The following is a 24,218-nucleotide window of genomic DNA, read 5'->3' as shown; positions in this document are numbered from 1 at the left end:
TAGGAAAGCTCCAGGTCCAGATGGAGTGCCATTAGATCTTTTTAAGTTAAACATAAATCTTTGGGCACCCCTGCTTACTCAGGTTTTTAAATCGGTAGTGACTGTCCCAATTCCAGGATCCTGGAAAGAGGCCATAGTTGTACCCGTGTTCAAAAAAGGGAACAGAAAGTATCCTGCCTGCTATAGGCCCATTTCCCTAATCGATTCCACCGCCAAAGTATTGGGTAGGGTAATCCTTGCCCGACTGGAGACCTGGGTGGCTAGCAGGGGGATCATTTAAAAAATGCAGTATGGGTTCAGGAGGGGACTTGGAACTAGAGAGCAGTGCTTAAATTTATCCCTGATCATGGGCAAGTACATGAGGGCAAAGAGTGGTTCTATCCATATTGCCTGTATGGACTTAACCTGCGTATTTGATACTGTGAACAGGGGTAAATTATGGGCACTCATGACAAACATGGGCTTTGAAAGTGCTCTAATCCTGCTCCTCAAAAGGTTACATACCAACACATCTGTTTCCATAAGATTTGGTTCACAGGGGGAAAAGACGAGGCCCATTGCCTCAACATAAGGAGTCCGGCAGGGGTGCATTTTAGCCCCTTTTCTTTTTTTAATACATACGAACGGCCTGGAAGCCTTTTTATTAGGTAAGAAAATTGATTTTCCACTCATCAAAGGACAGCCAGTTCTGCTACTTTCGTATGCGGACGACACTGTACTCATGGCCTTGACGGCTAAGAGCCTCCAAACCGCCCTGGACGCCTTTACAAACTTAATGGCAGCACTAGACTTGAGGGTCAATTTCTCAAAGTCTTACATAATGGTTTGCGGCCCAAAAAAGACTAAAACTAGAAGTTTTAACGTAAGGGACAAGCCCATTGAAAGGGTGGAACAGTTTACATATCTGGGTAACACGTTTAGTAAGGATATAAAATGAGATTAGTTGGTCGCGGCTAGAGCACAGCAAACAAGCAGAGTAGTAGAGGGGCTTTTTAGGTTTGCTTGTAAGTTAGGCCACAAGCTAGTGCCTGAGCTTGTTACCTTATACAAGGCAAAATGCATGTCCGTTGCATTGTATAGGGCGGGGGTGTGGGGTTACCAAAGAAGCCGCCCGTTGCAAGTGGTGGAGAACAAGTTTATAAAATGCCTGTTGATGATTCTTAGCAATGCTGCCACCTTATTTTCCCATCGAGAAGTGGGGATGGAATATATAGAAGATCACATCAGCGCTGCCCCCTTGCTTCTGTGGGCCAAAGTTTGGACCTCAGAAGTAATTCCAGTTTGCAAGGGAGATCATCGAAGACTGTATTAACTTGGACAAGTCTATGAGGATCCCTTGGCTTCGGTTTGTGAGGGATAGGTTATTCCATATCGGGCTGGGTGAGTACTTTCTTACGCCATCAAGCATCCCCACTAATGCGAAGGGCAACATTAAAGAGGAGTATGGTGTCTGGGCAAAAATGCGCCATTTACAATTGGAGGCACCTGGCCCCAGTTGCCCTTTCATGCATAAACAGCAGTATTACCTTTCCTTTACTACGAACAGCCAGTTGCGTTTTCTTTTAACAAGATTCTGTTTTAGCACATTTCACTTTCTGTTAGGGTTCCCTAAACAATCCGGGTGGACAAACAACCTTACTCTTTTCCCGTGCGACAATAATACTACCCAGAGCACTTTGCACTTTATTCTTTTTTGTGCACTTTACAAAGATCCAAGGAGCAGATTTTTGGTGCCCTTGTTAAAGAACATTCACCAATGTACATATTTAGAGAGCTTCAAACATTTGCAATCATGAACTAATCCTGTAATTTGCAGTGCGGTATTACATTTTATCAAATCAGCAGTGGGCATTAGGAAACGATATGAAGTACAGTAATTAAAGTGGAATGAGGAAATTAATCATGTTAAATAGGAACTAAACTCGACGTCATTACTTCATCTACGTACAATCATGTTTTTACCTTGCATATGAACTTTTATTTCTTTTATAATATTTTTAACAGACAAAAGAATGTATTTTAAACTTGAATTGTGTATTTTAAACTTGAACTGTCTTTTTGGTTGAAACTTTTATGGTTGTGTGCCGAATAAAGTTAATTTGAGAATTGAGATTTATAGGGCTTTTTATTGTCAACTATTTTTACTCATTCTAATATGGATTGTTATGTACGATTTTATTTTATTGTTTTTACGACTAATAGATTTGTGTACTCCCCTCTGTTGTTATGCGACTTGTACTTTTATGGATATATCAACATCCAAATAAAGATTTTTTGAATTTGGATTTGAAAACTGCAATAAAGGATGTGTAGAAAATTAGGTTGAAGTTTAGGATCCCAGGTGTTTTTTCACAATCAATCTGTAACCATCAAGTAATTCATTGTTTGATGTTTTCTAACAAGTATTGTCTGACTGTGTATAAAAGTAGCTGCCTGTGAATTGATACCAATAGACACACAATTAATGGACAAAATGCAGAACAAATCAAAACTTTCACCCCCAGTCAAGAGATCTGGGTTTAATCGATCATTCTTTTACTCACCATGCCACCCCAGTTTAGACCTGGCAATATGCAAATCAGTCTTGACCCTGTGCCTCATGGGAACAGTCCAGCCCAAACTGCCAAGCCATGTCCTACCTGGACCAGAAACAAGCATCCTAGGACTGGTTTCGGGGTTTCACCCCACATCAGACAGGATAGCTTGAATCCAGTGGCACAGTGAGCCCAGGAACCCCGTCTGGGCATACCCGGCACACTTAGGGCGAAGAAGCAAAAGACACACAGTTGATGGACTGAATGCAAAACAAATTGAAAACATTCACCCCCAGTCAAAAAATCTGGGTTAAATTTATCATTCCTTTGCTCACCATGCCACCCCAGTTTAAACCTGGCCATATGCAAGTCAGTCTTGACACTGTGTCTCATGGGAACAGCACAGCCCGAACTGCCAAGCCATGTCCTCCCTGGACCGGAAACAGGCATCCTAGGACCGGTTTCAGGGTTTCATCCCTCATCAGCCAGGATAGCTTGAATCCAGTGGCACAGTGAGCCCGGGACCCATGTCTGGGCATACCCAGTACACTTAGGGCGAAGAAGCAAAAAGACACACAATAGATGGACGGAATGCAGAACAAATCAAACCATTTGCCCCAAGTCAAGAGATATGGGTTAAATCCATCATTCTTTTGCTCACCATGCCACCCCAGTTTAGACCTGGACATATGCAAATAAGTCTTCACCCTGTGCCTCACGGAAACAGTCCAGCCGAACTGCCAAGCCATGTCCTCCCTGGACCAGAAACAAGCATTTTAGGACCGGATTTCTTACCCTCAACTGACTGCTGCCACTGGAGTACCGCGTACCCCGCTGTATAGATCATTGCGCATCTTTGATGCGGTAAGCAGACAATGTGTTTTCTAAATCTCTGCCTATCCACGGGGTCGTGTAGGACCAGGAGTTTGCTGTTTTTAAAGTGAGGACAATGCGGACTTCGTTCCATGTTTTGTTATATATAGTATGACTTGTCTCTTTGTTAATGGATATAAGAGATATAACATTATTGAATTTAGATTGTGTACAAGGGATGCAAAATATTAAGTTAAGACGCTGCATAGTCGGTTAACATGTTTTTCCCAATATAAACGTGGGAGTGGTCAATGTGGATGATTTGAAGTTGGGTTTCCAATATTTGTTCCACTATTTGAGATAGAGGGACGGCTGAAAGGCTGATGTTGTTAACTTTACCTCTAAGCACAATCTGAACATTCGAACTACCATCCTGGGCCTAATGTCCAGAAGTCATTCCATGGTCAATTAGATGCATGGATTGAGGGTTATCCTCTTTAACGCAGAGGGAAGTGGGCAATAGTTGCTGACTCTGTTTACCATTTACAGTTAGAACAAAGGTGATTAATATTTAGAAGTAGTTGAAGTGTTCATATTTTAAATATGTTGATCGTGAATGTGTGTGTGTGCGCATGTGAATGAAAATGCGGCCACAGAGTGATGTTATTGTATAATGTTGTATAATGTTGTTGTATAATGTGGCAGAATGTTATTGTGTTGTATTATGTTTAATATATGATTGGTAAAACAAATTGACAGATTTTCTTATTTTTGAGGACTAGTGTTAAATTTAAAAAAAGAAGTAATATTGACCAGACAGATAAAACTTAAATTGTAAGAGTTGTTAAAAATACGAGAAATTATGAAAACTCCCTTAGAGCACATGCAAACGACCTTTCCAGGAGATCATTGAAAGTTACAACAATACTGTCAAGAGTGGTTTAGAGCCACACAGAAACACATGTATCTCTGGCCAAAAGAATGGACAGTTGATGACAAAATACTATAGCATGTTGTTATGCATCTTAAAAGTAAATATGCAAAAGCTAAATTACAGAAGCAAGAAGCCACCTTGGCTTTTATGGCGAGTTTTTTGTGAGAAGTCTAAGGACTCCTCAAAAGTTGATACCCTTAATACCCGTCCGCTCCCCCACCTCCGTATGATCCTATGAGTACTTCTTCCAAGCTATCTGACATTTATCCACTGATGTAGCTACTGGAAGCTCCAGTCGGATTTGAGAACCCTGAAGTTGAGACCCTTTCACAATCCCTAAAAGGACTCACAAATGTTATCCCGCAGATTTCTAAGCCAAGACACATGAGCACTTGCAGACAGCAAGTAAGGGCAAGTGACTCTCCGTTTTCAGGACGACTAGAAGCACAGTTTACACTATATTTAGTTGCAGTCTCTCCCCAGGAGGATAAAGGTGAAGAGAAGGGTCCAGGAGTCAGTGACGACCATTCACATGATCAGCAACATCGAATTTGTTACAGAAAAGAGATGTAACAGGAAGGGTATTTAGGGAGTGAATCCCCACAGCAAAGAGATGCAGATGAGATTAGATGGAATGACTATGGAGGAAGTGAAAGCACAATAGATTTTATGCTGATATATAGAAAATGTGCCTACCTTGTAGACAGCTTAGAGGTGGAACCAAAAACTGTTAGTGATCATAATCCCCTTACTGTCTCCCTGCACGTAATGGCTCAGGAACGAATAGGTGATGATCGTCCAGTCCAGTATAACCCCGAACAAGGGGTGAGATTGAAATTGAGTAAATTAAATCCCTCTCAATTCGAGGAGAATATTGTTAAAGCTAATTTAAGCCAAATTATGAAATGTCTATCCTATGACTCTCCCTCAGATTTGGTTATACAGGGTTTTGAATTAATTTAACAAGATGGTTCAATGCCGAGTGTTCAGGTGCACAAAAAGATCTTAAGAAGGCCTTGCACATAATTCCCCGTGACAAAACTCTCATTAAAATTGTGAGACAGACTTACAAACGTGTTATTAGTCGGAGGAAGGACGAACTGAGAAGACTAGCCTAGGAAGATGTTGTAAAAGCTGGTATGCTTAAGGATTCCAAGGCCTTTTGGGAAGTTATTAATCGCCTTCTTTTTTCAAATGATGTTAGGGGTATGGATTTAACAATACCGGGGGAAGTTTGGGAATCCCACTTCTCAAACATATTCAATCCAAATGGTGTATCATATCAAGAGCAAAGTGGCGATATATTCATTAATTTACAAACAGCATACCAACTTAGCTCTTCCCTATCAGTATGTGAGGTTGAGGACGCTTTAGCAAAGGGTATTTCCTCGAAAGCCCCAGGCCCCGATGGGGTACCCTTGGACTTGTTTAAAAGCAATCTCATTTATGGGCACCACTGCTGGCCAATGTTTTTAAAGCTGTAATAGTTGGTCCCATCCCATCATCTTGGAAAGAGGCAGTAGTGGTACCAGTTTATAAAAACGGCAACAAGAATGACCCTGCATGTTACAGGCCTATCTCTCTAATTGATGCCACATGTAAAGTCCTAGGGAGGGTAATTCTTGCACGTCTTGAGTCCTGGGCCAACGCCTCAGGGCTTATATCCAACACACAATATGGCTTCAGGAGGGGCAAGGAAACAAATGAACAGTGCCTCAACTTGTCCCTGATCATGGGTAAGTACATGAAGGCCAGGAAGGGGTCAATCCACCTAGCCTTCATGGACTTATCCAGCGCCTTTGATACAGTAAATAGGGGGAAGTTGTGGGCACTGATGGAAAAAATGGGCTTCGAAGAAGCTCTTATTACATTGCTGCGCATGCTGCATGTCTCTACTACTGTTGCCATCTGCTACGGTCCTGGGGGAGAGAAGACTAGGCCTATTGCCTCTACAGAGGGGGCTCGCCAGGGCTGTATCCTGGCCCCATTTTTATTCCTTCTATATACAAATGGTTTGGAGTCATCCCTGATAGAGCAGTCACTAGACTGCCCCAGAATAGGAGGCAAACCGGTTCACTTGTTGTCATATACGGACGACACGGTTTTAATGGCCCTAACTGCCAACAGCCTCCATAAAGCCCTGAATGTTTTTACTGATTTTATGACGGCATTGGACTTAAAAGTAAATTTTAGTAAATCTTTTATTATGGTATGCGGACCTAATCAAACCAAAACAAGGACATTTGTCGTGAAGGAAAAGATTATTGATAAGGTGTCTAATTTTACTTATCTGGGGAATGTTTTTAACAATAAACTGAATTGGGACCATCTGGTTGTTGCTAGGGCACAACACACTAGCTGAGTAGTAGAGGGCCTATTCCACTTCGCTTGTAAGCTAGGTCACAAGCCGGTAGCAGAAACGATAACCCTATACAAATCAAAATGCTTGTCAGTAGCTACCTATGGGGCAGGAGTGCGGGGACACCATAAAAGCACCCTGTTACAAATTTTAGAAAACACATTTTTATAGAGCCTATCGATGATTCCTATTAGTGCCCCTACACACGTTCGTCATTCCGAAGTAGGGTTGGATTTTGTAGCACATAGAACTAATATCCCCCTAGTGATTATCTGGGAGAAAGTTTGGACCTCAGAGGACCTACTGTTCTCAAGGGAGATTTTTAGGGATTGTATGAACCTTGAAAATGCCCTGGCTCCGTTTTGTTAAAGATAATCTTAATAAGATCGGCTTGGAGCATTATATGATAACCCTGCACGTTTTCATCCCAACACGAAACTGATCATAAAAGATGCATATTATGCTGAATTGAGTACGTCCAGAAGGCATCACGGAACGCGATGCGACTTAGACTGGTACCCAAACCAACTGCAATTTTATTTGTCTTTTACTACTAATGTACAATTGCGTTTCCTTATGACTAGACTCCATCTTTGCACTTTATTGTGGCTTTTCCTAAACAGGCAAGTTGGTGTGAGAAACTTATTGCCTGCCCTTGCAACAATTCAGCCCAACAAAGCACTTTGCACGTTATGCTGTTTTGCACACTCTACAAAGACCCAAGGGCATGTTTTATTAAACCTGTTCCGAGAGAAATTTGCCCCTGTTCTTATAAGGAGGGATTCAATTACTTACGATCATTACCTACTGCTGCTATCTGTACGGCTGTGCTTAACTTCATTAGAACTGCTTTTTTAATTAGGAAACATTATGAACTGTAAGAATTAGATGGAGTTTTAAGTTAGTTTATATTTTTTATTTATTCTGTATCGATGTGTTGGAAAATGATAGGACGTACAAAAACTGAGCAACCCAGAGTCTGAGCTGGGAGAGCTTGTGCCCTGGAGGTGGCCATGTTCATTAAGCTAGGCAAAGTACACATTTAAAAAAAAAAACTTAGAGTTTATATTTAGTCCTTTAAGTCTAACAATTGTATAGTCTTCCTATGAAAATGTAATAACTCTGTATGTATGTCAAACTTTTATGGTCCAAATGAACCGAATAAAGTTATTTGACTTGACTTGACTATGGAGGTAGGGCTACTAGTATGGTGTAATGGCCAGGATCCCAAGGAAGAGATGAGGATTTTAGAAGAACTGAAAATAATCAACCATCTTGGCAGAAGGGGAACGTAATAGTTTCACTAGAAAGTGCTCAGGAATTGTTATCACAATGCGAGGGTAGGAGAGATGCGAGAGAAGTAAGGAGAGAAGGATATTATGACAACCTTTCCGGGCAAATACAGGGAAGTTTTGGGAGAATGGTAAATAGAGTAGAGTAGAGTAGAGTCCATATATAGGCATGTAGATAACATTGGTGAAATACTTAGCTCACCAAAGGGCAGGGACTCTACTTATGATATTAGCACTCAAGAAAGACCCCTATTGATTTTGATCATACAAAGAGTGCAATGGGATTGCCTAATCATACTAACACTAGAGAAAGAGAGCAGGATATTTTCTCTAAAGTTAGGAAACTCCGAGGAACACAGCTTGGCGGTTGCGATTTCAGGAAACACATCGCCAGCTGGACCCCAGGATAGGACCTTCCGAGTCTATGGGAGGATTGACACTACATGTTATACCAATCCTACAGCTAAGTGTTCAATCAGTTTTGGGCAGCACAGATCTCACCCCTAGTGAAATAGTTGCTGAAGAAGAAAATAGTTGATACAGTGTTGTACATTATGTGGAAAATTTGGCATAATGGACTGAAGGGTTAGCTCCACAGATGAGCCCAGGGCCACAAGAAAAGTCCTTTGATCCATGTGATATGGCAAATGCCGAGGATTGCATTATTTATGGTGAAGGAGATCCAGACAGGGATGATCCATACAATCCTCAACATTCTGCCACTCCTATATATCAGATGTCCCTGATACACAAGAGATATGGGGCACCTCATTATGTTCCTTGGCCACAAATGGACAAGGAAAATCTCAAGAAATTTCTATTGCCACATAAAGAGGGTGCAGGGAAATGAATTAGAGCTTTTGAAAATTGAACTGCAGGCATCACCTTGTCAGTAGGAGACGTAAAGAGTTTGCTTAGCTCTCTTATGGGAGATAAAACAGACACTGTTTTTTAGAAGGCTGGGGTGAAAAATCTTACCCTCACTGCGACTAGATATGATGGATCTCCATTCAGCTTAGTTAGTACCGTAGTTTGGGATCAACTGAGGAAAATGTATCCTGACAGGCCAGACATTAGGTCCCTCAAGGCTCAATCAATGCAGCCGAATGAGGACCCCACTCAGTTTCTTATTCGGATGAAAAAGATTGGACCCAAGAAGTAGGTCAGGGTTTGGAAGTAACAAGAGGAAATGCCATGTTATTTTACAACGTAGTGAAGAAAGGGTTATGCTCCGATGTACAGGATAATCTTGGAAGTCAACCCCTGGACAGAGATACAGGCACATATAATCCATTTTTGTAAGAAGAAGTAGGAGAGAAACAAGCAGGAGGTAACAGAGAAAGCAGCAGCTAAGTTGGTGCAGCAAAAGTTGGCAAAGAAAGAAGCAGTGGAAGGAACTGTAGAAGCAGCCACCACTAAGATGACTGCAATGTCTGTGGGGTCGGTCACAAAGACCACCCAACAACAGAATTCACAACCACATGATAATGTAGGGCACAAGGACATTGTAGAGGAGGACAAGGATGAAGAGGCAGGATAGGTCTCCATAGGATAGATCGAGTATGTCATTACTGTCACAGATATGGACATTTTATTAGAAACTGCAGAACTAAGAGATGGGATGAAGAAAATTGAAGGACAGGAGTCTACAATCAGACAGGAAACACAGGAAGCCACAGCCTCAGACGCCACCACAAAATGCGAAGCAACCAGTAATGCCTCAAGCACAGCAAATGCTGCCATAGCAAATTTACCAAGCACCTCCAATGGCGACTCTACCTCAAAGTGGACAGGGATGTGTAATTGTGAGAGGAGGAAATTCTATCCAGATGAACTATGTGAGAGGATATATGCAATGAAGATGCACACAGAGAATTTACATGGCTCCAGTATTGTCAGTGATGCATAGGCCAGATGAGAAACCCACTGTGGCATTAGCTATCAATAACAAGAATGCATTCCTCATAGATGCAGGAGGAACCCAATCTTGAACTAGAGAGGGAAATCTTCCAATCTCTAATAGATCAGTGAACACATAAGGAACCTCTTGGGAAGTAATGAGGGTTCCGTTTACTAAACCTGTGGAAATGGAAATAGGAGGGAGGTACATTGATGGCTGTTTGCTGTTTTTTACATCTGCTCCAGCTAATCTATTAGGGAGAGATGCTAGAGCTAAGTTAAATATTACAATTCATTTTGATTCCGATGGTATTATGATTTGTTCTACCCCTGGAGTTTCAACTTTCATGATAACGGCAGTAACAGTAGGTTCCTCTACTGGAGATCAAATCAGAGTGTGATCTGCTGATATGGAGGCATTTACCACAGCAGTGTACACCATCATAGCAGAGATATCAGAGTTACTGGAAAGGGAGGTCCAAATACCTACAGAATTCATTTTTCGGAGAAAAGGACAAAATTCTTGGATACCTGACACTGAGTTATTATTGAAAATAGAGGCCTTAGAGGTAACACCAACCTATGGCGCTCTGATAGCCAGTGATCATAATCATGTTTTTGGTCATGCGTTCTATCCATTGAGCCAGGAAAAATGGCTAGGAAAATATTGGATGATCAACTGTTTGATGATGATTTTAAGAAAACAGTTGTAGTCTTTCAGGGTGACATACCATTGAGAACAATGTTGGAAGTAATGGCGCGCACACCAGGCTGAGTGTTTGACTCTGTTAGGGAAGCAGATCTATCCTAAGTACCAGACGCCTTGTGGAATAACGGTCCCCATGATGTAGGCCTTATTCGTACTGCAATATCATTCACAATTACATTACAAGAAGGTGTTATTTTATCTAGAGTGAGGCAGTATTCTCTTTCCAACGAAGCAGATGATGGCATCACCCCAACTATGCAGGCATTACTAGAGCAAGGAGCAATTTACCCTGCAGTATCTCCTTGTAACACTAAGGGTAATACTTGGTGTATGTTTCAATACCTGTGCTCCCTGAATGATGTAGTGGTACCAAATTTTCCAATTGTTCCTGACCCCACCATCATTTTGACAAATATTCCTCAGGACGCTAAATATTACTCTGTATAAATCTGAAGAATGCCTTTTATAGCATCCCTCTTCATTCAGACTATCATTATTTGAGAATGTTCTCCTATCGTGGGACTCAGTATTTGTATTCTCGTTTACCTCAAGGGTATTGTGAGTCCCCTAGCATTTTCAACAGAGCGTCAAAAAATTATCTGTCAAACATTCAGTGTGACAGCACATTATTACAGTATGTCAACAGCATAATGGTTTGCACTCCTACAGTACGGAGGTGTAGGAAAGATACCATATCTCTTCTGGTTACTCTTGTACAGTGAGGATACAAAGTAGAGAGAGACAAAGTACCGTACTGTCAGGAGGAAATTCATTATTTAGGACCATTACTGTGTGACAATGGGATGAGGGAGACTCTTCAGAAATTGAAGACTGAGATAACAAATGCCTCAGTTTTGGAAACTCCTCATTATACCAAGAGGTTTTATCTCTTTTGTCATTGCAATGGTTACTTTATGACAGCTGTCCTTACACAGAAATATCCTTTAGGGCACAAACCCATTGCATATTTTAGTGCACAGTTGGATTCAGTGATGAGGACATTATCCTTGCGAGTAAGTTCTCACCATTGCAGCCTTTGTCATAGGACACCTTTGACACTCTATGCAGAGAATACAGTGTTTGCTATCATTCAGAAGGCTAAGGCTACTCTAACTACCAAGGGTGTCAGGATAGGAGGTGATACTGTCACTACCATCTTTGAAGGTTATGCCATTTCATACACTAATCCTGCAACATTCTTTGCTCATCCTATATTAGATGCTGAGGAAAATTCACATGATGTGCAATTTAAATTATAAATGAATCTAGTCAAGGATCCTATACCAGGTAGCATTGTTGTGAGAAGTTGGCCTGGTATATGCGGTCCACTAATTATAGTGGGCACCCTGTACCAGTCCAAACAACCCCTTATTGATGATAGGTTAAAGACAACTTTTATTGAAAGCTATCCTAGTGGTAGCTATGGAGAGCAGCCTTCAAGCTAAGTCTTCAAGGAATGTAAAGCAGCTTGTTTTACCAGTCTATAATCTCTTGAATGGCTAAATGAAAGACAACCACACAAGGTATATATATAAAATATATGTATTTATTTCTAACCACACCCTCCTAGTCTCTTTATGAGGCTAGAGGTCAAAACACATAAGTTACACTTCAAATATGACAGTAAAATAGCACAAATACACGTCATGCCCTAGAGGCGAGCCAAACCATATACTAAAATAGTGGTATAAAACCACGACTTAACTAGACACAAGGCCTAGAGCCTGTAGAATCGCTGGGACCCCAAGGAACCATTCAAGGTAGTGACACAGGGGACCTACGTGGGCCATGTACAGTGTGAGAACACAGCCGCGAGCTCCCATTAGCTTCTATGGGGAAAGTCGCGGTTAGATTTTTAAAGATTAGGGACACTTAGAAATGAGTCAGGACCAAACCTTTTGGGACTTAGGAAGTTCTAGGGTCAACACCCACGGGAGCACCGGAGTACTCATGTTACCTCACCCAGGGAAGCCAGGTGCATAGGTGTCAAATGGTGTCATGTCACGTCGTCGTTTTCAATGGGAGCTGGCAAAGAAGTGCTGCTGCTGGGAAGATGCGCAGTGTCCGAAGAGATCAAAGCCTGTATTGAAGTCGAGAAGAACCTGAAAGCAGAGGGGACAGAGTCTGGGTCACTTGCCAGTGACCAGGAGCACGATAGGTGAATGCCCACCAAATTTGGGTGATTTCAGGTGAAGAAGGTGAAGCTTGACTCTTCGGCCACGAGGACCAGGAGGAGTTGAGGACAACCAGGAGCTGGATTCGAGCTGTCCCACAAAGGATGTCGAGTGCTGCAGCGTCGGTACCCGGATTGGACACAACAAGCCTTGGCAACAGCAACCCACGCAGAAAGGAGAAAGATGCTTCGGTGCAGATCAGCAAGGTCTGAGAGACTCACCACATGATGGGGAGTCAGGGCACATCTGGAGCAAACAGGGAAGCCCAAGGAAAATCAAAGTTGCCTTCTCGGGGACCCACCAGTCGATGGAACAGGGATCGCGAAGGAGCATCGAAAGGAAACACAAAATGGCGGCCCACGGGTCCCTCGGGGTGACTAGGCTGACAATTTTTTGTGGATTCTCTGCTCGAGGTAGGGGCTACAAGTAACCTCAAGCACGACTTCAAGAGATGTTGAGAAGTCAATGCACTTGCAAAAGTGCACAGTGACCAGGAGTTCTGGTTCCACGCAACTCACGAGGGCTGCGGGTCTCAGCTTTGCTGGGGACTCGGATTGGCCTCTGAGATGTCTGGAAATCCTCTTCCTGGGCTGCAAATACTTTGGAGTCCGGTGGAAGCTTCGGAGATGAAGACTGGCAAAATGCTTCGTTGATGCCTGGCAAGCAGGGGAGTCACTCCTTGACCCCAAGGAAGATTTCTTCAGCCCTCTAGTCTTTAGTAGAGCGTCAAAGTTCCAGGATTCAGCTTCAGAGTTTTGTCCAGGGATATCTAAAGTCCTGTTGCCAGGGGTTCTTTACTTATACCTAAGGAAGGGGTTGTACTAGCTCTGGGGACCCACCTATGGGAGGGTTTGGAAAGAGGTGTGGCTACACAAATTTCCTTTGTCCAGTTTCACGCCAGATTAGGGGCTGGTAGCCTCTGAACTGGTTTGAGCTGGACTATGCACAGGGATACCAAATGTGCCCCCAGTGCAGGACTTCAAAGCACTCCGAGAGTGCTCCCACCCAGCCCCAATACACATCATCCTGTCTGGGAGGTGATTCCGAAGGCTACAGAGGTGCTCAGCTCATGCCTGGGCACCCTCTCACATATAACCAAGCACCCTGCCTTCAGGATTGAAAAGGCCTGCCATAGGGGTGACTGATAGGTTTCTATGTGCAGTGTTAGGTGAGGTATAGTGAAGCTATACCTCAGTAAGGGGTGCATGCACCACCTTACCCAGGCTGCAGTAGTAGACCTGTGGTGTCATTTTGGAGGGCTTTCCAGGGGTGGCATAATACATGCTTCAGCCCCTGGTAGGCCTCTGGGGTACCTATGCCCTGGGTAAATAGTATACCATATACTAGAGACTCACAAGGGTACCCCAGAATCTAATCTGGAGTGTACCTAAAGTACATGCAATCAATTTAGAGAGGAAGCAGCTAGGCTGGGGCCTTGAATAGCAGGGTCCCAGCCAGACGAAAATCGAAAAACAGTGAAACACCCGCAAAAAGTAGGGTAACCATGTGAAGCAGATCCTACTCTCCTACAATTGTCTATTTTGTTTATGGTTCTTCTACTATTTACCAGGATACAGGCGTAAGATGCACAGTTCCAGCAGTAGTCAGAGCCTAATAGCATGATTATTCTGAAATACTTCACATAGTAGGGCAGTTAGCATTCCCAGCATATTATTCTGCACAAGCAGAAGAATTGATAGCCTTGATAACGGCTCTTAAACAAGGTGCAGGGAAATTCATCATGATTTATTCAGACTCAGCTTATGTGACTGCCACTGTACATTCCAGCATTATGAGATAGAGTAGGAGAGGTTTCCTTAAGTCAGACTGAAGTCCTGTTCTGCATAGGAATTTCTTGAGGCTTTAATAGAGGCACTTGTGTTACTACAGGCAGTGGCAGTTGTGAATTGTGAAGCACATACATGGTCAGGATTTTGTGTTATAGGGCAATGCACTAGAAGATTGGGAATCTAAAGATGCAGCTAGGCACACACCCCCTCCTGTACCATCGGGTTCACAACAAGTCCCTGTTTTGGTGGCTCAGACTGCTTTACCATCTGAATGTGGATCTAACCCTACCACAGACAATGTCACTCCTCATTATGCTGAGTCAGGGTGTTGACATCTCTGAGAATTGCAGGAAGCTGCTCCACCACATGAGAAACAGTGATGGGAGGCTAGAGGATGCTCCCAGTCAGGGGATGACCTAATATGTAGACAACTATCTACAGGTAAACCAGTGACACTGCAGGCTTTACTTCTGATAGCTCTTGATCAGTTACATTTACCATCCCACATTTCAAAAGAATATTTGTCTATGCAAATACAACAAGACTGGTTCATTCCCAATTTGCATTTTATTACTTCATATCTTCATAACTGTATTTTCTTCCCACAATTTTCCCCCAATCCAACACTGAAAGTGATAACGTCTACCATTCCACAGCCACAAGGCCCTTTTAAAGCTCTCCATATTGACTTTGTGGACATGCTAGATAGGTGCAGCAACTATTGGTATCTTATAGTTGTAGTTTATCCTTTTTTGATGGATTGAAGCTGGACTGTGTGCCCATTGTGATACTGAGTCAGCTGCTACCTTTCTGATTTGTCAGGTGATTACCTGCTGGGAAATTGCAGAAGGGATTAGATTTCACAATGGCACACGCTTTGCTAATGCAATCTTCACACATCTTACGACAATCTTAGGAATAAACATAAACTATATTCTGTTGATCATTCCCAAAGCAATGTCATTGTTGAGCACCTAAACGGCCTGCTGAAGAATAAGATCAGCAAACTGTGCACCACATTGATTAAGAAGTGGTTGTATTTCCTACCATTGGTACTTTTTTCCCTTAGTAACAGGCCTGATCATAACCTGACACCTCATCAGATAGTGGCAGGGAGGCCTATGAGCGTGCAGATAGCTACCACTAGACGTAATTCACATGGAGATAGCAAGCACAGCAGAAATCTTAAATGATGAAATGCATGTTTACCTCTTTGAATTAATCATGATCGCAAAGTTCATTTCTAAACAGGTTACCAAAGGGAAGGAATAGTGCGCCACCACTGAGGTTTTGCATATAGGAGGTCGATGTTTTTGTCTGAAATTTTGTCAAGAAATTGAGACAGTCCAGGTTCAGTGGACCCTATACAGTGACAATGGTGACCTCAAGGTAGATGGCAGGAAACGTTGGATTCACCTCTCCAATATCCATATGAATCCAGCATCACGCCATCATCGTCAACAATGCAAATGGAACAAGAGGGGGGAAGAAGATTGTCATCATAAAAATACCTCCACAACCTCTGCCTTTGGACAATTTTTTAATTAACAAAATGAAAGTTACATATTTTTGATTTTCTTTTTTTATCTCTTAATACTATCTTTTCTATTCTTGCTCTTCCATAGCAAAGCTTCTTCTAGCTCTGACATCCCAAACCTGCGAAGAGATTTCTCTGTTCATGCTAATGTGTCCCATAGCGTTCATACCAGATTATCAGATATGTGGTATCAGCATGTGTCAGACATGGGACACCTCGTTGTGCTTTTACTATACATTTTTTTGCATGCATAATTTTACCAAGTACATGTCTTTACAACGCATGCCTTTACCACACATTTAAGGTAAGGTGGGGGGTGTGAGGGGTCTCTCCCCACAAATACATTGTTTTTATATATAAAAATAATGTGTGGTAATGGCATGCGTTGTAAAAGCATATACGTGGTAAAAACATGCTTGGTAAAAACATGCATGTTAAATGCATGCAATGTATTTCCCTGCATTGTCCCGTCGTACAACCGTCAGACACAGGTTCAGAAAGTACCAACGAATCATATTTTGTCTTCTCTGTAATTCCTCATGCGACAGGATGAGATAGGCTACATTCAACTAAAGATGTACCCCCAAGCACATCTCTTTGTCTTTTTCATCTCTACGTGTTTAGAATTAAGGTCCAAATGCAACAAAAACATATTAAAGTTGGAAATCTTTTAGTCAATGCCACAAAATAGGACCCTTCAGCAGAGGTTTTATATATCCTTACAGATAGGGCATTAAGGATGAGACAGCACGAATTAAGAAAACAGGTCATCCCACTACTGCAGAATGTATATAAATGGTTTTAAATGAAGGATTTTAGGAGCAACACATGTGCACACTGAGTGTAATAGTTATTTAGTAAATCCTTTACCCCCAGATTGTGTTCGGAGGCCAGGTTTTAAAATTACTCGATCTGTTTAAGCGCATGATACCTGAGATTCTGATATCGAATTTTCCTGTAGGGTCATGTCTTCATGGAATTGTGCTGATGTTAGTCAGGATGCAGTAAAACAGTGTGCGTGTATATGGGATGATAATGTAGCATGTTACACTTGGATAGATAGTACAGTAAGTCATCAGACAGTCATAAGATTTACTTCTGTTTCTTTATGTTTCAGAGGAAATGGCACCTTTAATGTAGGATACAGTGTTAACTGTAATGCCACAATAGATAATACCGATATGCAGGGGGGCATCTCCAGCCTCATGGACTATTATTGGCAGTGTGGAGAACTGCTGTACAGCCAGTTATCACTGAACTGGGGAAGCCTCTGCACATTAGTTGCCTTGCATTCCCCTGTTTGGGAATAACTGGAGTCAATTAATCATTTCTACATGAACACCCCATGAGTCGTCCAACAACTTTGTTCCCTTATCCTCGAAGGAGAAGAACTGAAGAGTATTATGGCACAACTATTTGGAATGATATTTCTCCAGAGTACCATTTGTTTAATGATACACAGTTGTTCTTTGAAACCATTCCGCCGTTTGTTCAGGCTAGGGCAACTGCTTGATGGCTACAGATAACTAGATGCGAACTTCTCAAGTGCATCAACACTACAAAAGATGGATTTAATACCATAAAGAAAGATCTGCTTGCTAGGAGAATGATGATAATTCAGCACTGTTATGTACTTGACCTTATGACGGCCATGGAAGGAGGGAAATGTGCCAAGATAGGAACTGCTTGTTGTGCTTAGTCCCAGCAAATGATTCAGGCAATGGAACTTTGTCAGAGGCTATACAAACTTTACAAAATCTACAGAAGAAAATGGTAGATGAAGGAGGTGCCCCAGGTAATTGATTAAGCAGGTGGTTTCCTACCATCCTGGATGTCAGGACTGTTGGGAGCCTTGTTGACAGCTATTGTGGCCCTATTAGTAACATATTGTAGTATCTAATTACTTCTAACATGTTGTAGAAGAATTGGTACAAAGGTGGGAGTGATGTTTCCAGTTAGAAAACCAACATGAGTTGTAGATGCTCAGGGCAATACATATCACTTAGTGCCACGTATAGACCAAGGTTTAGTACCAGTAGGTGGAATTCTCAACTAGAGGGGGGAAAGTTACAGCAGAAGTGAAATATGAAGAAGTGGCGCAACAGCAGATGACATTAGAGAGCGTCACACAGCTATACGTGGTGAAAGAAGTGCATGCTGAAAATCTCGTGCTGATGAGAGAGAGGTGAAGAGTTCACTTTAGGGTCACAGGTGACTAGATGTTTTTCCGCAATCAATCCGTAACCGGGAAAAACCCTTTACATTGCGATCATTAGACCGCGATGCCTCTACAATGCAATGCCATTACTACGCAAGTCATCACATCGACTTGCAGTAGATGGCTCTCTAAGATAAGGAATAGTATAATTTACTATTCTAGCACCTTCCCTACCGTTGCGTAGGCTGGAGTTGGAATAGTAAATTATACATTCCTAATGTTACAGCGCCATCTACTGCAAGTCGATGTAATGACTTGCGTAGTAATTTCATCGCGTTGTAATAACGCGGTCGTTGTAACAACCGCGTTGTTACGGAACGCAATGTATTTGCATGCGGTGTAGCATGCTATATTCTCTGTAACCACCAACAAATTCATTGTTTAATGTTTGTAGCAAATATTGTCTGACTGTGTATAAAAGAAGGTGAATGTAAAGCAGCAAATTGAGACCGGCTGTTTCTTTGTGTAAAGACGGTCACTCTCCTTGCCACGACAGTAAAGAGCTGTATTTACCTTGACAAGAGGAATCTGTCTTTTCTTTATTTGTAAGCTACCCTGCAACATCAGCTTTGTCCAGGAACACCCCATTCTCTATGCATACCTATGCGGCTTTACTGTATATGAGCCATGACATATGTACATTTTCTTTCAGGTCCTGTACAACGTGTTCGATTCGTTTGTTGCTATAGGAGGAGAAAATGTGACAGGTGTGGACTGCGTCAAAGGCATTGGTACGTACTACTTATTGATCGTCCTTCTCCCTGGTGCAATACACAAATGTGGAATTCATGTTCGCTAAGTATGTTATACACTATTTCACTGCAACTTGTGGGGAAACCACGTATCTTACAATGACAGTATTTAGAACATAAGAAAACACATGCAAAATGTACGTTGGAAAGTAAATGAAATGATCACATTGAGAGCTCAATTAAGGCAGCACACCATGGCCCTGATATGTTGGTGACACGTTAATGAGGCTACAGCAGCTAGTCAATTTAGTGATGATACAGCCATTTGTTTTGTTGATTATCTCCCAACTTGGTCCATGGTGTTTGAATGCAATGCTTTTACTGTTTTTGCGGTATACAAACTGTCATGAAAACTGCATAATTAGTCTAGAAATATACCATCATTACCAAATAACTGATGAAAATAATAAACACACAGAGAAATTATTCAACAGTGTAACCCGGCTTGCAAGAAAAAAAATTCTCCCTGGAAACACTTTAAGGGCCAGATGTACGACACATTTTAGCGTGCTCAAACAGGTCTTAGACCCGTTTGCGCATGCTAAAATGCATGAGCCCATGTACAAACAGTATTTTGTGACTCACAAATAAATTGCGACTTGCAAAATACTGTTTTGAGACTCGCTATTAGGAAGGGGCGTTCCTTTCCTAATAGCGACCGCAAAGCTATGTACAAATGTTTTGCAACCGCAATTGCGGTCGCAAAACACTCACAAATTACCACCTTCTTCAAGTAGGTGGTCATGCATTCGCAAATGGGAAGGGGTCCCCAGGGGACCCCTTCTTCTTTGCAAATGCATGCAATATTATTTTTTAAGGACAGGCAGTGGTGCGAGGGACTACTGCCTGCCCTTAAAAAAAATTAAACAACGACGTTTCACTTTTTTTTTTAAATGCATCCCGTTTTCTTTTTAGGAAAACGGGCTGCATTAAAAAAAAAAAAAGCTGCTTTATTTAAAAGCAGTGCCAGACATGGTGGTCTGCTGAGCCCAGGAGGCCACCATCCCTGGGAGGGCCTGTCATTCCCCATGGGCTCGCAAGTTGCGAGAGGCTCATTAATATTCATGAGCCTCGCAATTTGCGACCCCATTGGGAATGGCAAACAGTGTTAAACACACTGTTGTACATTCCAAATTGTGACTCGCAATGTGCGACTTGCAATTGAGCGCAAATTGTGAATCGCAATTTGGACAGGTCATACATCTGGCCCAAATGTGTTATTGATCCCACTTGCCAAGCTCAATTTATCTTAGAGAAAATTACTATACAAGCAGTGACAATAGCAGTATTAAGAATAAAATCAAATGAAATAATTAAAATGTATCTGAAGAAAACTGAGATCTTGTATGTTTTATTTGTAGTCACAAATTGATGGATAACTTCAGCCATGAATATGAGTATGGTGTCAATTAATTAAAACACAACTGTGAGTGGACTCCTATTTGAAGTAGAGAACATTATTATTGGAGTACTTTAACCCACTAATGATGCTTTATTTTGAGCGGCACAGATGTCTGTACTCTGCTCAAGTGTTTAAACATTAGGATAGTGAAATACCATCATTTCTTGGGTACAGAAAAATGCCACAAGCACTTACAATTCCAGGGTTTGCATCCTGAACAGTTGCGCTAACTCAGAGAGACAACCCCTAAGCACTGTTTCCAAGGTCTGTGTCTGAAACTTATGCTCTAACTCCGAAAAATATCAAGTTAAATCTATGCACTCCGGGTAATAAAAACGCATTAAAAATGGCACTCATCTCTTCGCTGTACCAGTGCAGCTGGTCATGATTTGGCCCTGGGTAGGCTATTGAAGCATTTGGATCACAAACTTTCATTCCTATTCAGGAGTAACATTACATAGGTTTAGCTCTTATTAAGACTCACTGAAGCAGCACATTTATGCAGAGTGCAGCACACATAGAGAAAAAACAAGGAGAAATAAGCATATTTCTCCTTGTTACTGTGTCTGAGGAGTAACATATTGATGCATTTCAAGGTCTACCATTAATGGTAAATCTGGGAATGTGCCAAAATCTATAAGAGGATGTGTGGGAGCACCCACGCTCCACCCATGGAATGCCTCTCTGGGGACTTGGGCTGACTTGGATTATTCCTCATTTACCAAGCCACTCAGGGCTAGGCAAGGTGGCCTTGCTTGGCTTGGTAAATATAATTCTAGGTTTTGCGTCACCCTTGCACTCCCTTGCTTGTTGCAAAAGGGATGCCAATGATAAATATGCCCCATAATTTGTTGATTGGTGCGCTTCGCATGGTATGGTCTAGGCCTAAACTAAGAGTCAACCCAGAACTCCTGTTTCCTCATTTCATAATGTAGGCTTCATTAGACTTTGGTGAGGCTTTAGTTCTGCCACTAGAAGTCATCTACAACCACTAATTATTGCTTAAAGCCTCATTTGTTGAATTGTTTGTAATCATGCATGTAAGCTACACATTAATATTTCTTTTACATTTTTCTAGTTTCGTTCTTTGTTGTGAGCCTGGGAGGAACGGCGATTGGTATTGTCTTCGCCTTTCTGATGGCACTGGTGACGCGCTTTACCAAACACGTCAGGATCATTGAACCAGGATTTGTGTTTGTTATCGCATACCTCTCCTATCTCACATCAGAGATGCTTTCCCTATCTGCAATACTTGCGTAAGTTTGCACATTACCTTACAAAGATCTGGAAAAACTGTGTTTCTTTGAATGAACAAGTTACTTAATGAAGTTGGAAATGTTCTATATGAAGGGTAGTTGATCATAATCCAAGTCCAAGTAGGTAATAATTATATTGTTTTAGTTTTCATATATTGTCAATACTGTTCCTGCCAAATATATTGCCACAGAAATCGAACATAGTGGTTAATTCAGTAAAGTGAGCGGAAATATTTTTTTAATACTTTGCTTCACATTGGACGATTGCACTATAGTTTTCTAAATGATAGGATTAGATGTTTCACCGTCTGTGAATCTCACTTACGGAGGTCAGTCCATCTCCACTGTAGTATCTTCTATGGTAATCTTGTGAGGCCTTTTCTCTGCGCCTGTGGCATCCAGAGGTTATTGGAGACTGTGGGTACAGTAAACGAAATTATGCTGCTCATTTCATTACATCAATTCTTAAAACTCATATAGCCACCGTAGTATGAAGACACTTATGCCAAACAGTTTAAAACACCAAACCTTGTGATAATGGCAATGCTTATTCCTCCATTGTGTGTCACATTAGCATAAATAATTGTAATTTTCATTCATTTTTATCCAGTTTTTATTACAACACTAAAGGCGGGCATTACAACCTTGAAATACCATCACACAACCAAATAATGCGCCTATTCTCTATCAAGAACAGCCTGCTGACTCAATCCATGTCCCGTTCCGAAAATCCTCAGTCTTCACCCCCATTTTGTCCCTTCTCATACCAAAGTTCTCAGTATCATTGTAGGAGAGTAGGATCTGCTTCTTATAGTTACCCCCACTTTTTGCTTATGCTCCACTGCTTTTCGACTTAGTCTGGCTGGGATCCTGCTAATCAGGACCCCAGCCTAGCTGCTTTTTCTCTAAATTGATTGCATGTACTTTAGGTACACTTCAGATTGGATTCTGGGGTACCCTTATAAGTCCCTAATGTATGGTATACTATATACCCAGGGCATAGGTACCCCAGAGGCCTCTCAGGGGCTGCAGCATGTATTATGCCACCCCTGGGAGACCATTCAAAATGACACAACAGGTCTGCTGCAGTAGCCTGTGTAAGGTGGTGTATGCACCCCTTACTTAGATATAGGTTCCCTATATCTATCCATATCACTGCACATATAAACCTATCAGTCACCCCTATGGCATGCGTAATCAATCCTGAAGGCAGGACGCTGGGTTTTGTGTGAGAGGGTGCACCTGCATGAGCAGAGACCCTCTACAGCCTTTGGAACCTCTATTCTGGGGTTGTTTGGGATATAGCCATACCAAATCCTCTTAAGTGCATTATAACCTTGTGGTAAATGCTAACTTTAAAACGGCTGCATGGAAACATGTTGTGTTTGGTGTCAAACACCTTGGAATCATACCTCCACACCAGTACCTGGTGTGGGAGGTATGATTCCACCCTACTAGAGGGAGAAATATGACAGCACCGGTACACCCGGTACCAGCTTTGAAAGCCCTGGCATCACAAAATGGATGCTGCTAGACACAGACACCAGTCTGAATTCCTGCTGCTGGACGAAGCTCTGGCAGGGAATGGCTGGACAATAGGTTTCCTGTCACAGGGAGGAGCAACCATCTCCCAGACAGGCTTTAGTGTATTGGGGCTTGGTGAGTGCACGCCAAGTGTGCTTTGATGTCTGCACCGGGGGCACATTTGATGTCCCTGTGCATAGTCCAGCTCAAACTGGTTTCAGGGGCTACCAGCCCCTGCTCTGGCATGAAACTGGACAAAAGACATGGGTGAAGCCACCCGTCTGTCCTGACCCTCCCATAGGTGGGTCCCCAGAGTTTGTCCCACCCCTTCCTTGGGTATAAAGTAGGAACCCCTGGCTACAGAACTTTAGATTTACCTGGACGAAACTCTGCTACAGAATCCCAGAACTTCAACTATCTACACAACGGGGGATGACCGAAGAATCTCCCATGGAGTAAAGGAGTTACTCCCCTGCAAGGCAGGCACCAAAGACGCATCTGTCTAGTTTGCAACTACGCAGCTCCTGAAGGACTCCGAAGATTTTGCAACACAGGAGGTGGGTTTCCAAGCTTCCCCAAAGCCGATCTGTGCTCTCAGCAAACCTGAGATCCAAAGCCCTCGTGGGGACCGTGCAACTCGAACCCCTAGACACAGTGCACATTTGCAGCAGCATATGATTTTTGGCAATCCCTGAGTCTGTGCTTTAGGCTACTTGTAGTCCAAACCCCGAGCAGTGATTCCACTGAAGATTACTGGCCTACACTCCACGAGTGTCACGTGGGCAGGTATTTAGTGATTCCTCTCCATGTCCCTTCGCGATCCCTTGTCCGTTGACTTATGGGTCCCTGACAAGGGTACTTTAACTTTCAGTGGGCTTACCTGGTTGCTCCAGACACACCCTGACTCTCCATTGCTTGGGGAGTCCACAGGACCTTGCTGGTCCACACCAAAGCCTTTTTACTCTCACAGCGTGAGTTGCAGTTGCCAAGGCTTGTTGGTCTCCAATCCGGACACCGACCCCCCC

The 24,218-nt window shown here is 42.4% G+C and overlaps 1 protein-coding gene across 2 annotated transcripts in view; it reads left to right on the top strand.

The window, feature by feature from the left end:
• SLC9A3 (solute carrier family 9 member A3) overlaps positions 1 to 24,218 on the top strand; it is an 840,704-nt gene that overhangs the window by 379,185 nt on the left and 437,301 nt on the right. For both annotated transcript variants that reach the window (XM_085606775.1, XM_085606776.1), the window contains exons 4-5: positions 18,912 to 18,990; positions 21,492 to 21,669. In XM_085606775.1, the coding sequence (XP_085462901.1) occupies positions 18,912 to 18,990; positions 21,492 to 21,669 (257 nt within the window). The remainder of the gene's footprint in view (positions 1 to 18,911; positions 18,991 to 21,491; positions 21,670 to 24,218) is intronic.

The sequence above is a fragment of the Triturus cristatus genome, chromosome 5_2, assembly GCF_964204655.1.
Source record: "Triturus cristatus chromosome 5_2, aTriCri1.1, whole genome shotgun sequence".
NCBI classification, from domain to species: Eukaryota; Metazoa; Chordata; class Amphibia; order Caudata; family Salamandridae; genus Triturus; species Triturus cristatus.
The sequence above is the reverse complement of the archived record's forward strand: the minus strand, read 5'-3'. Positions and strand labels throughout refer to the sequence as shown.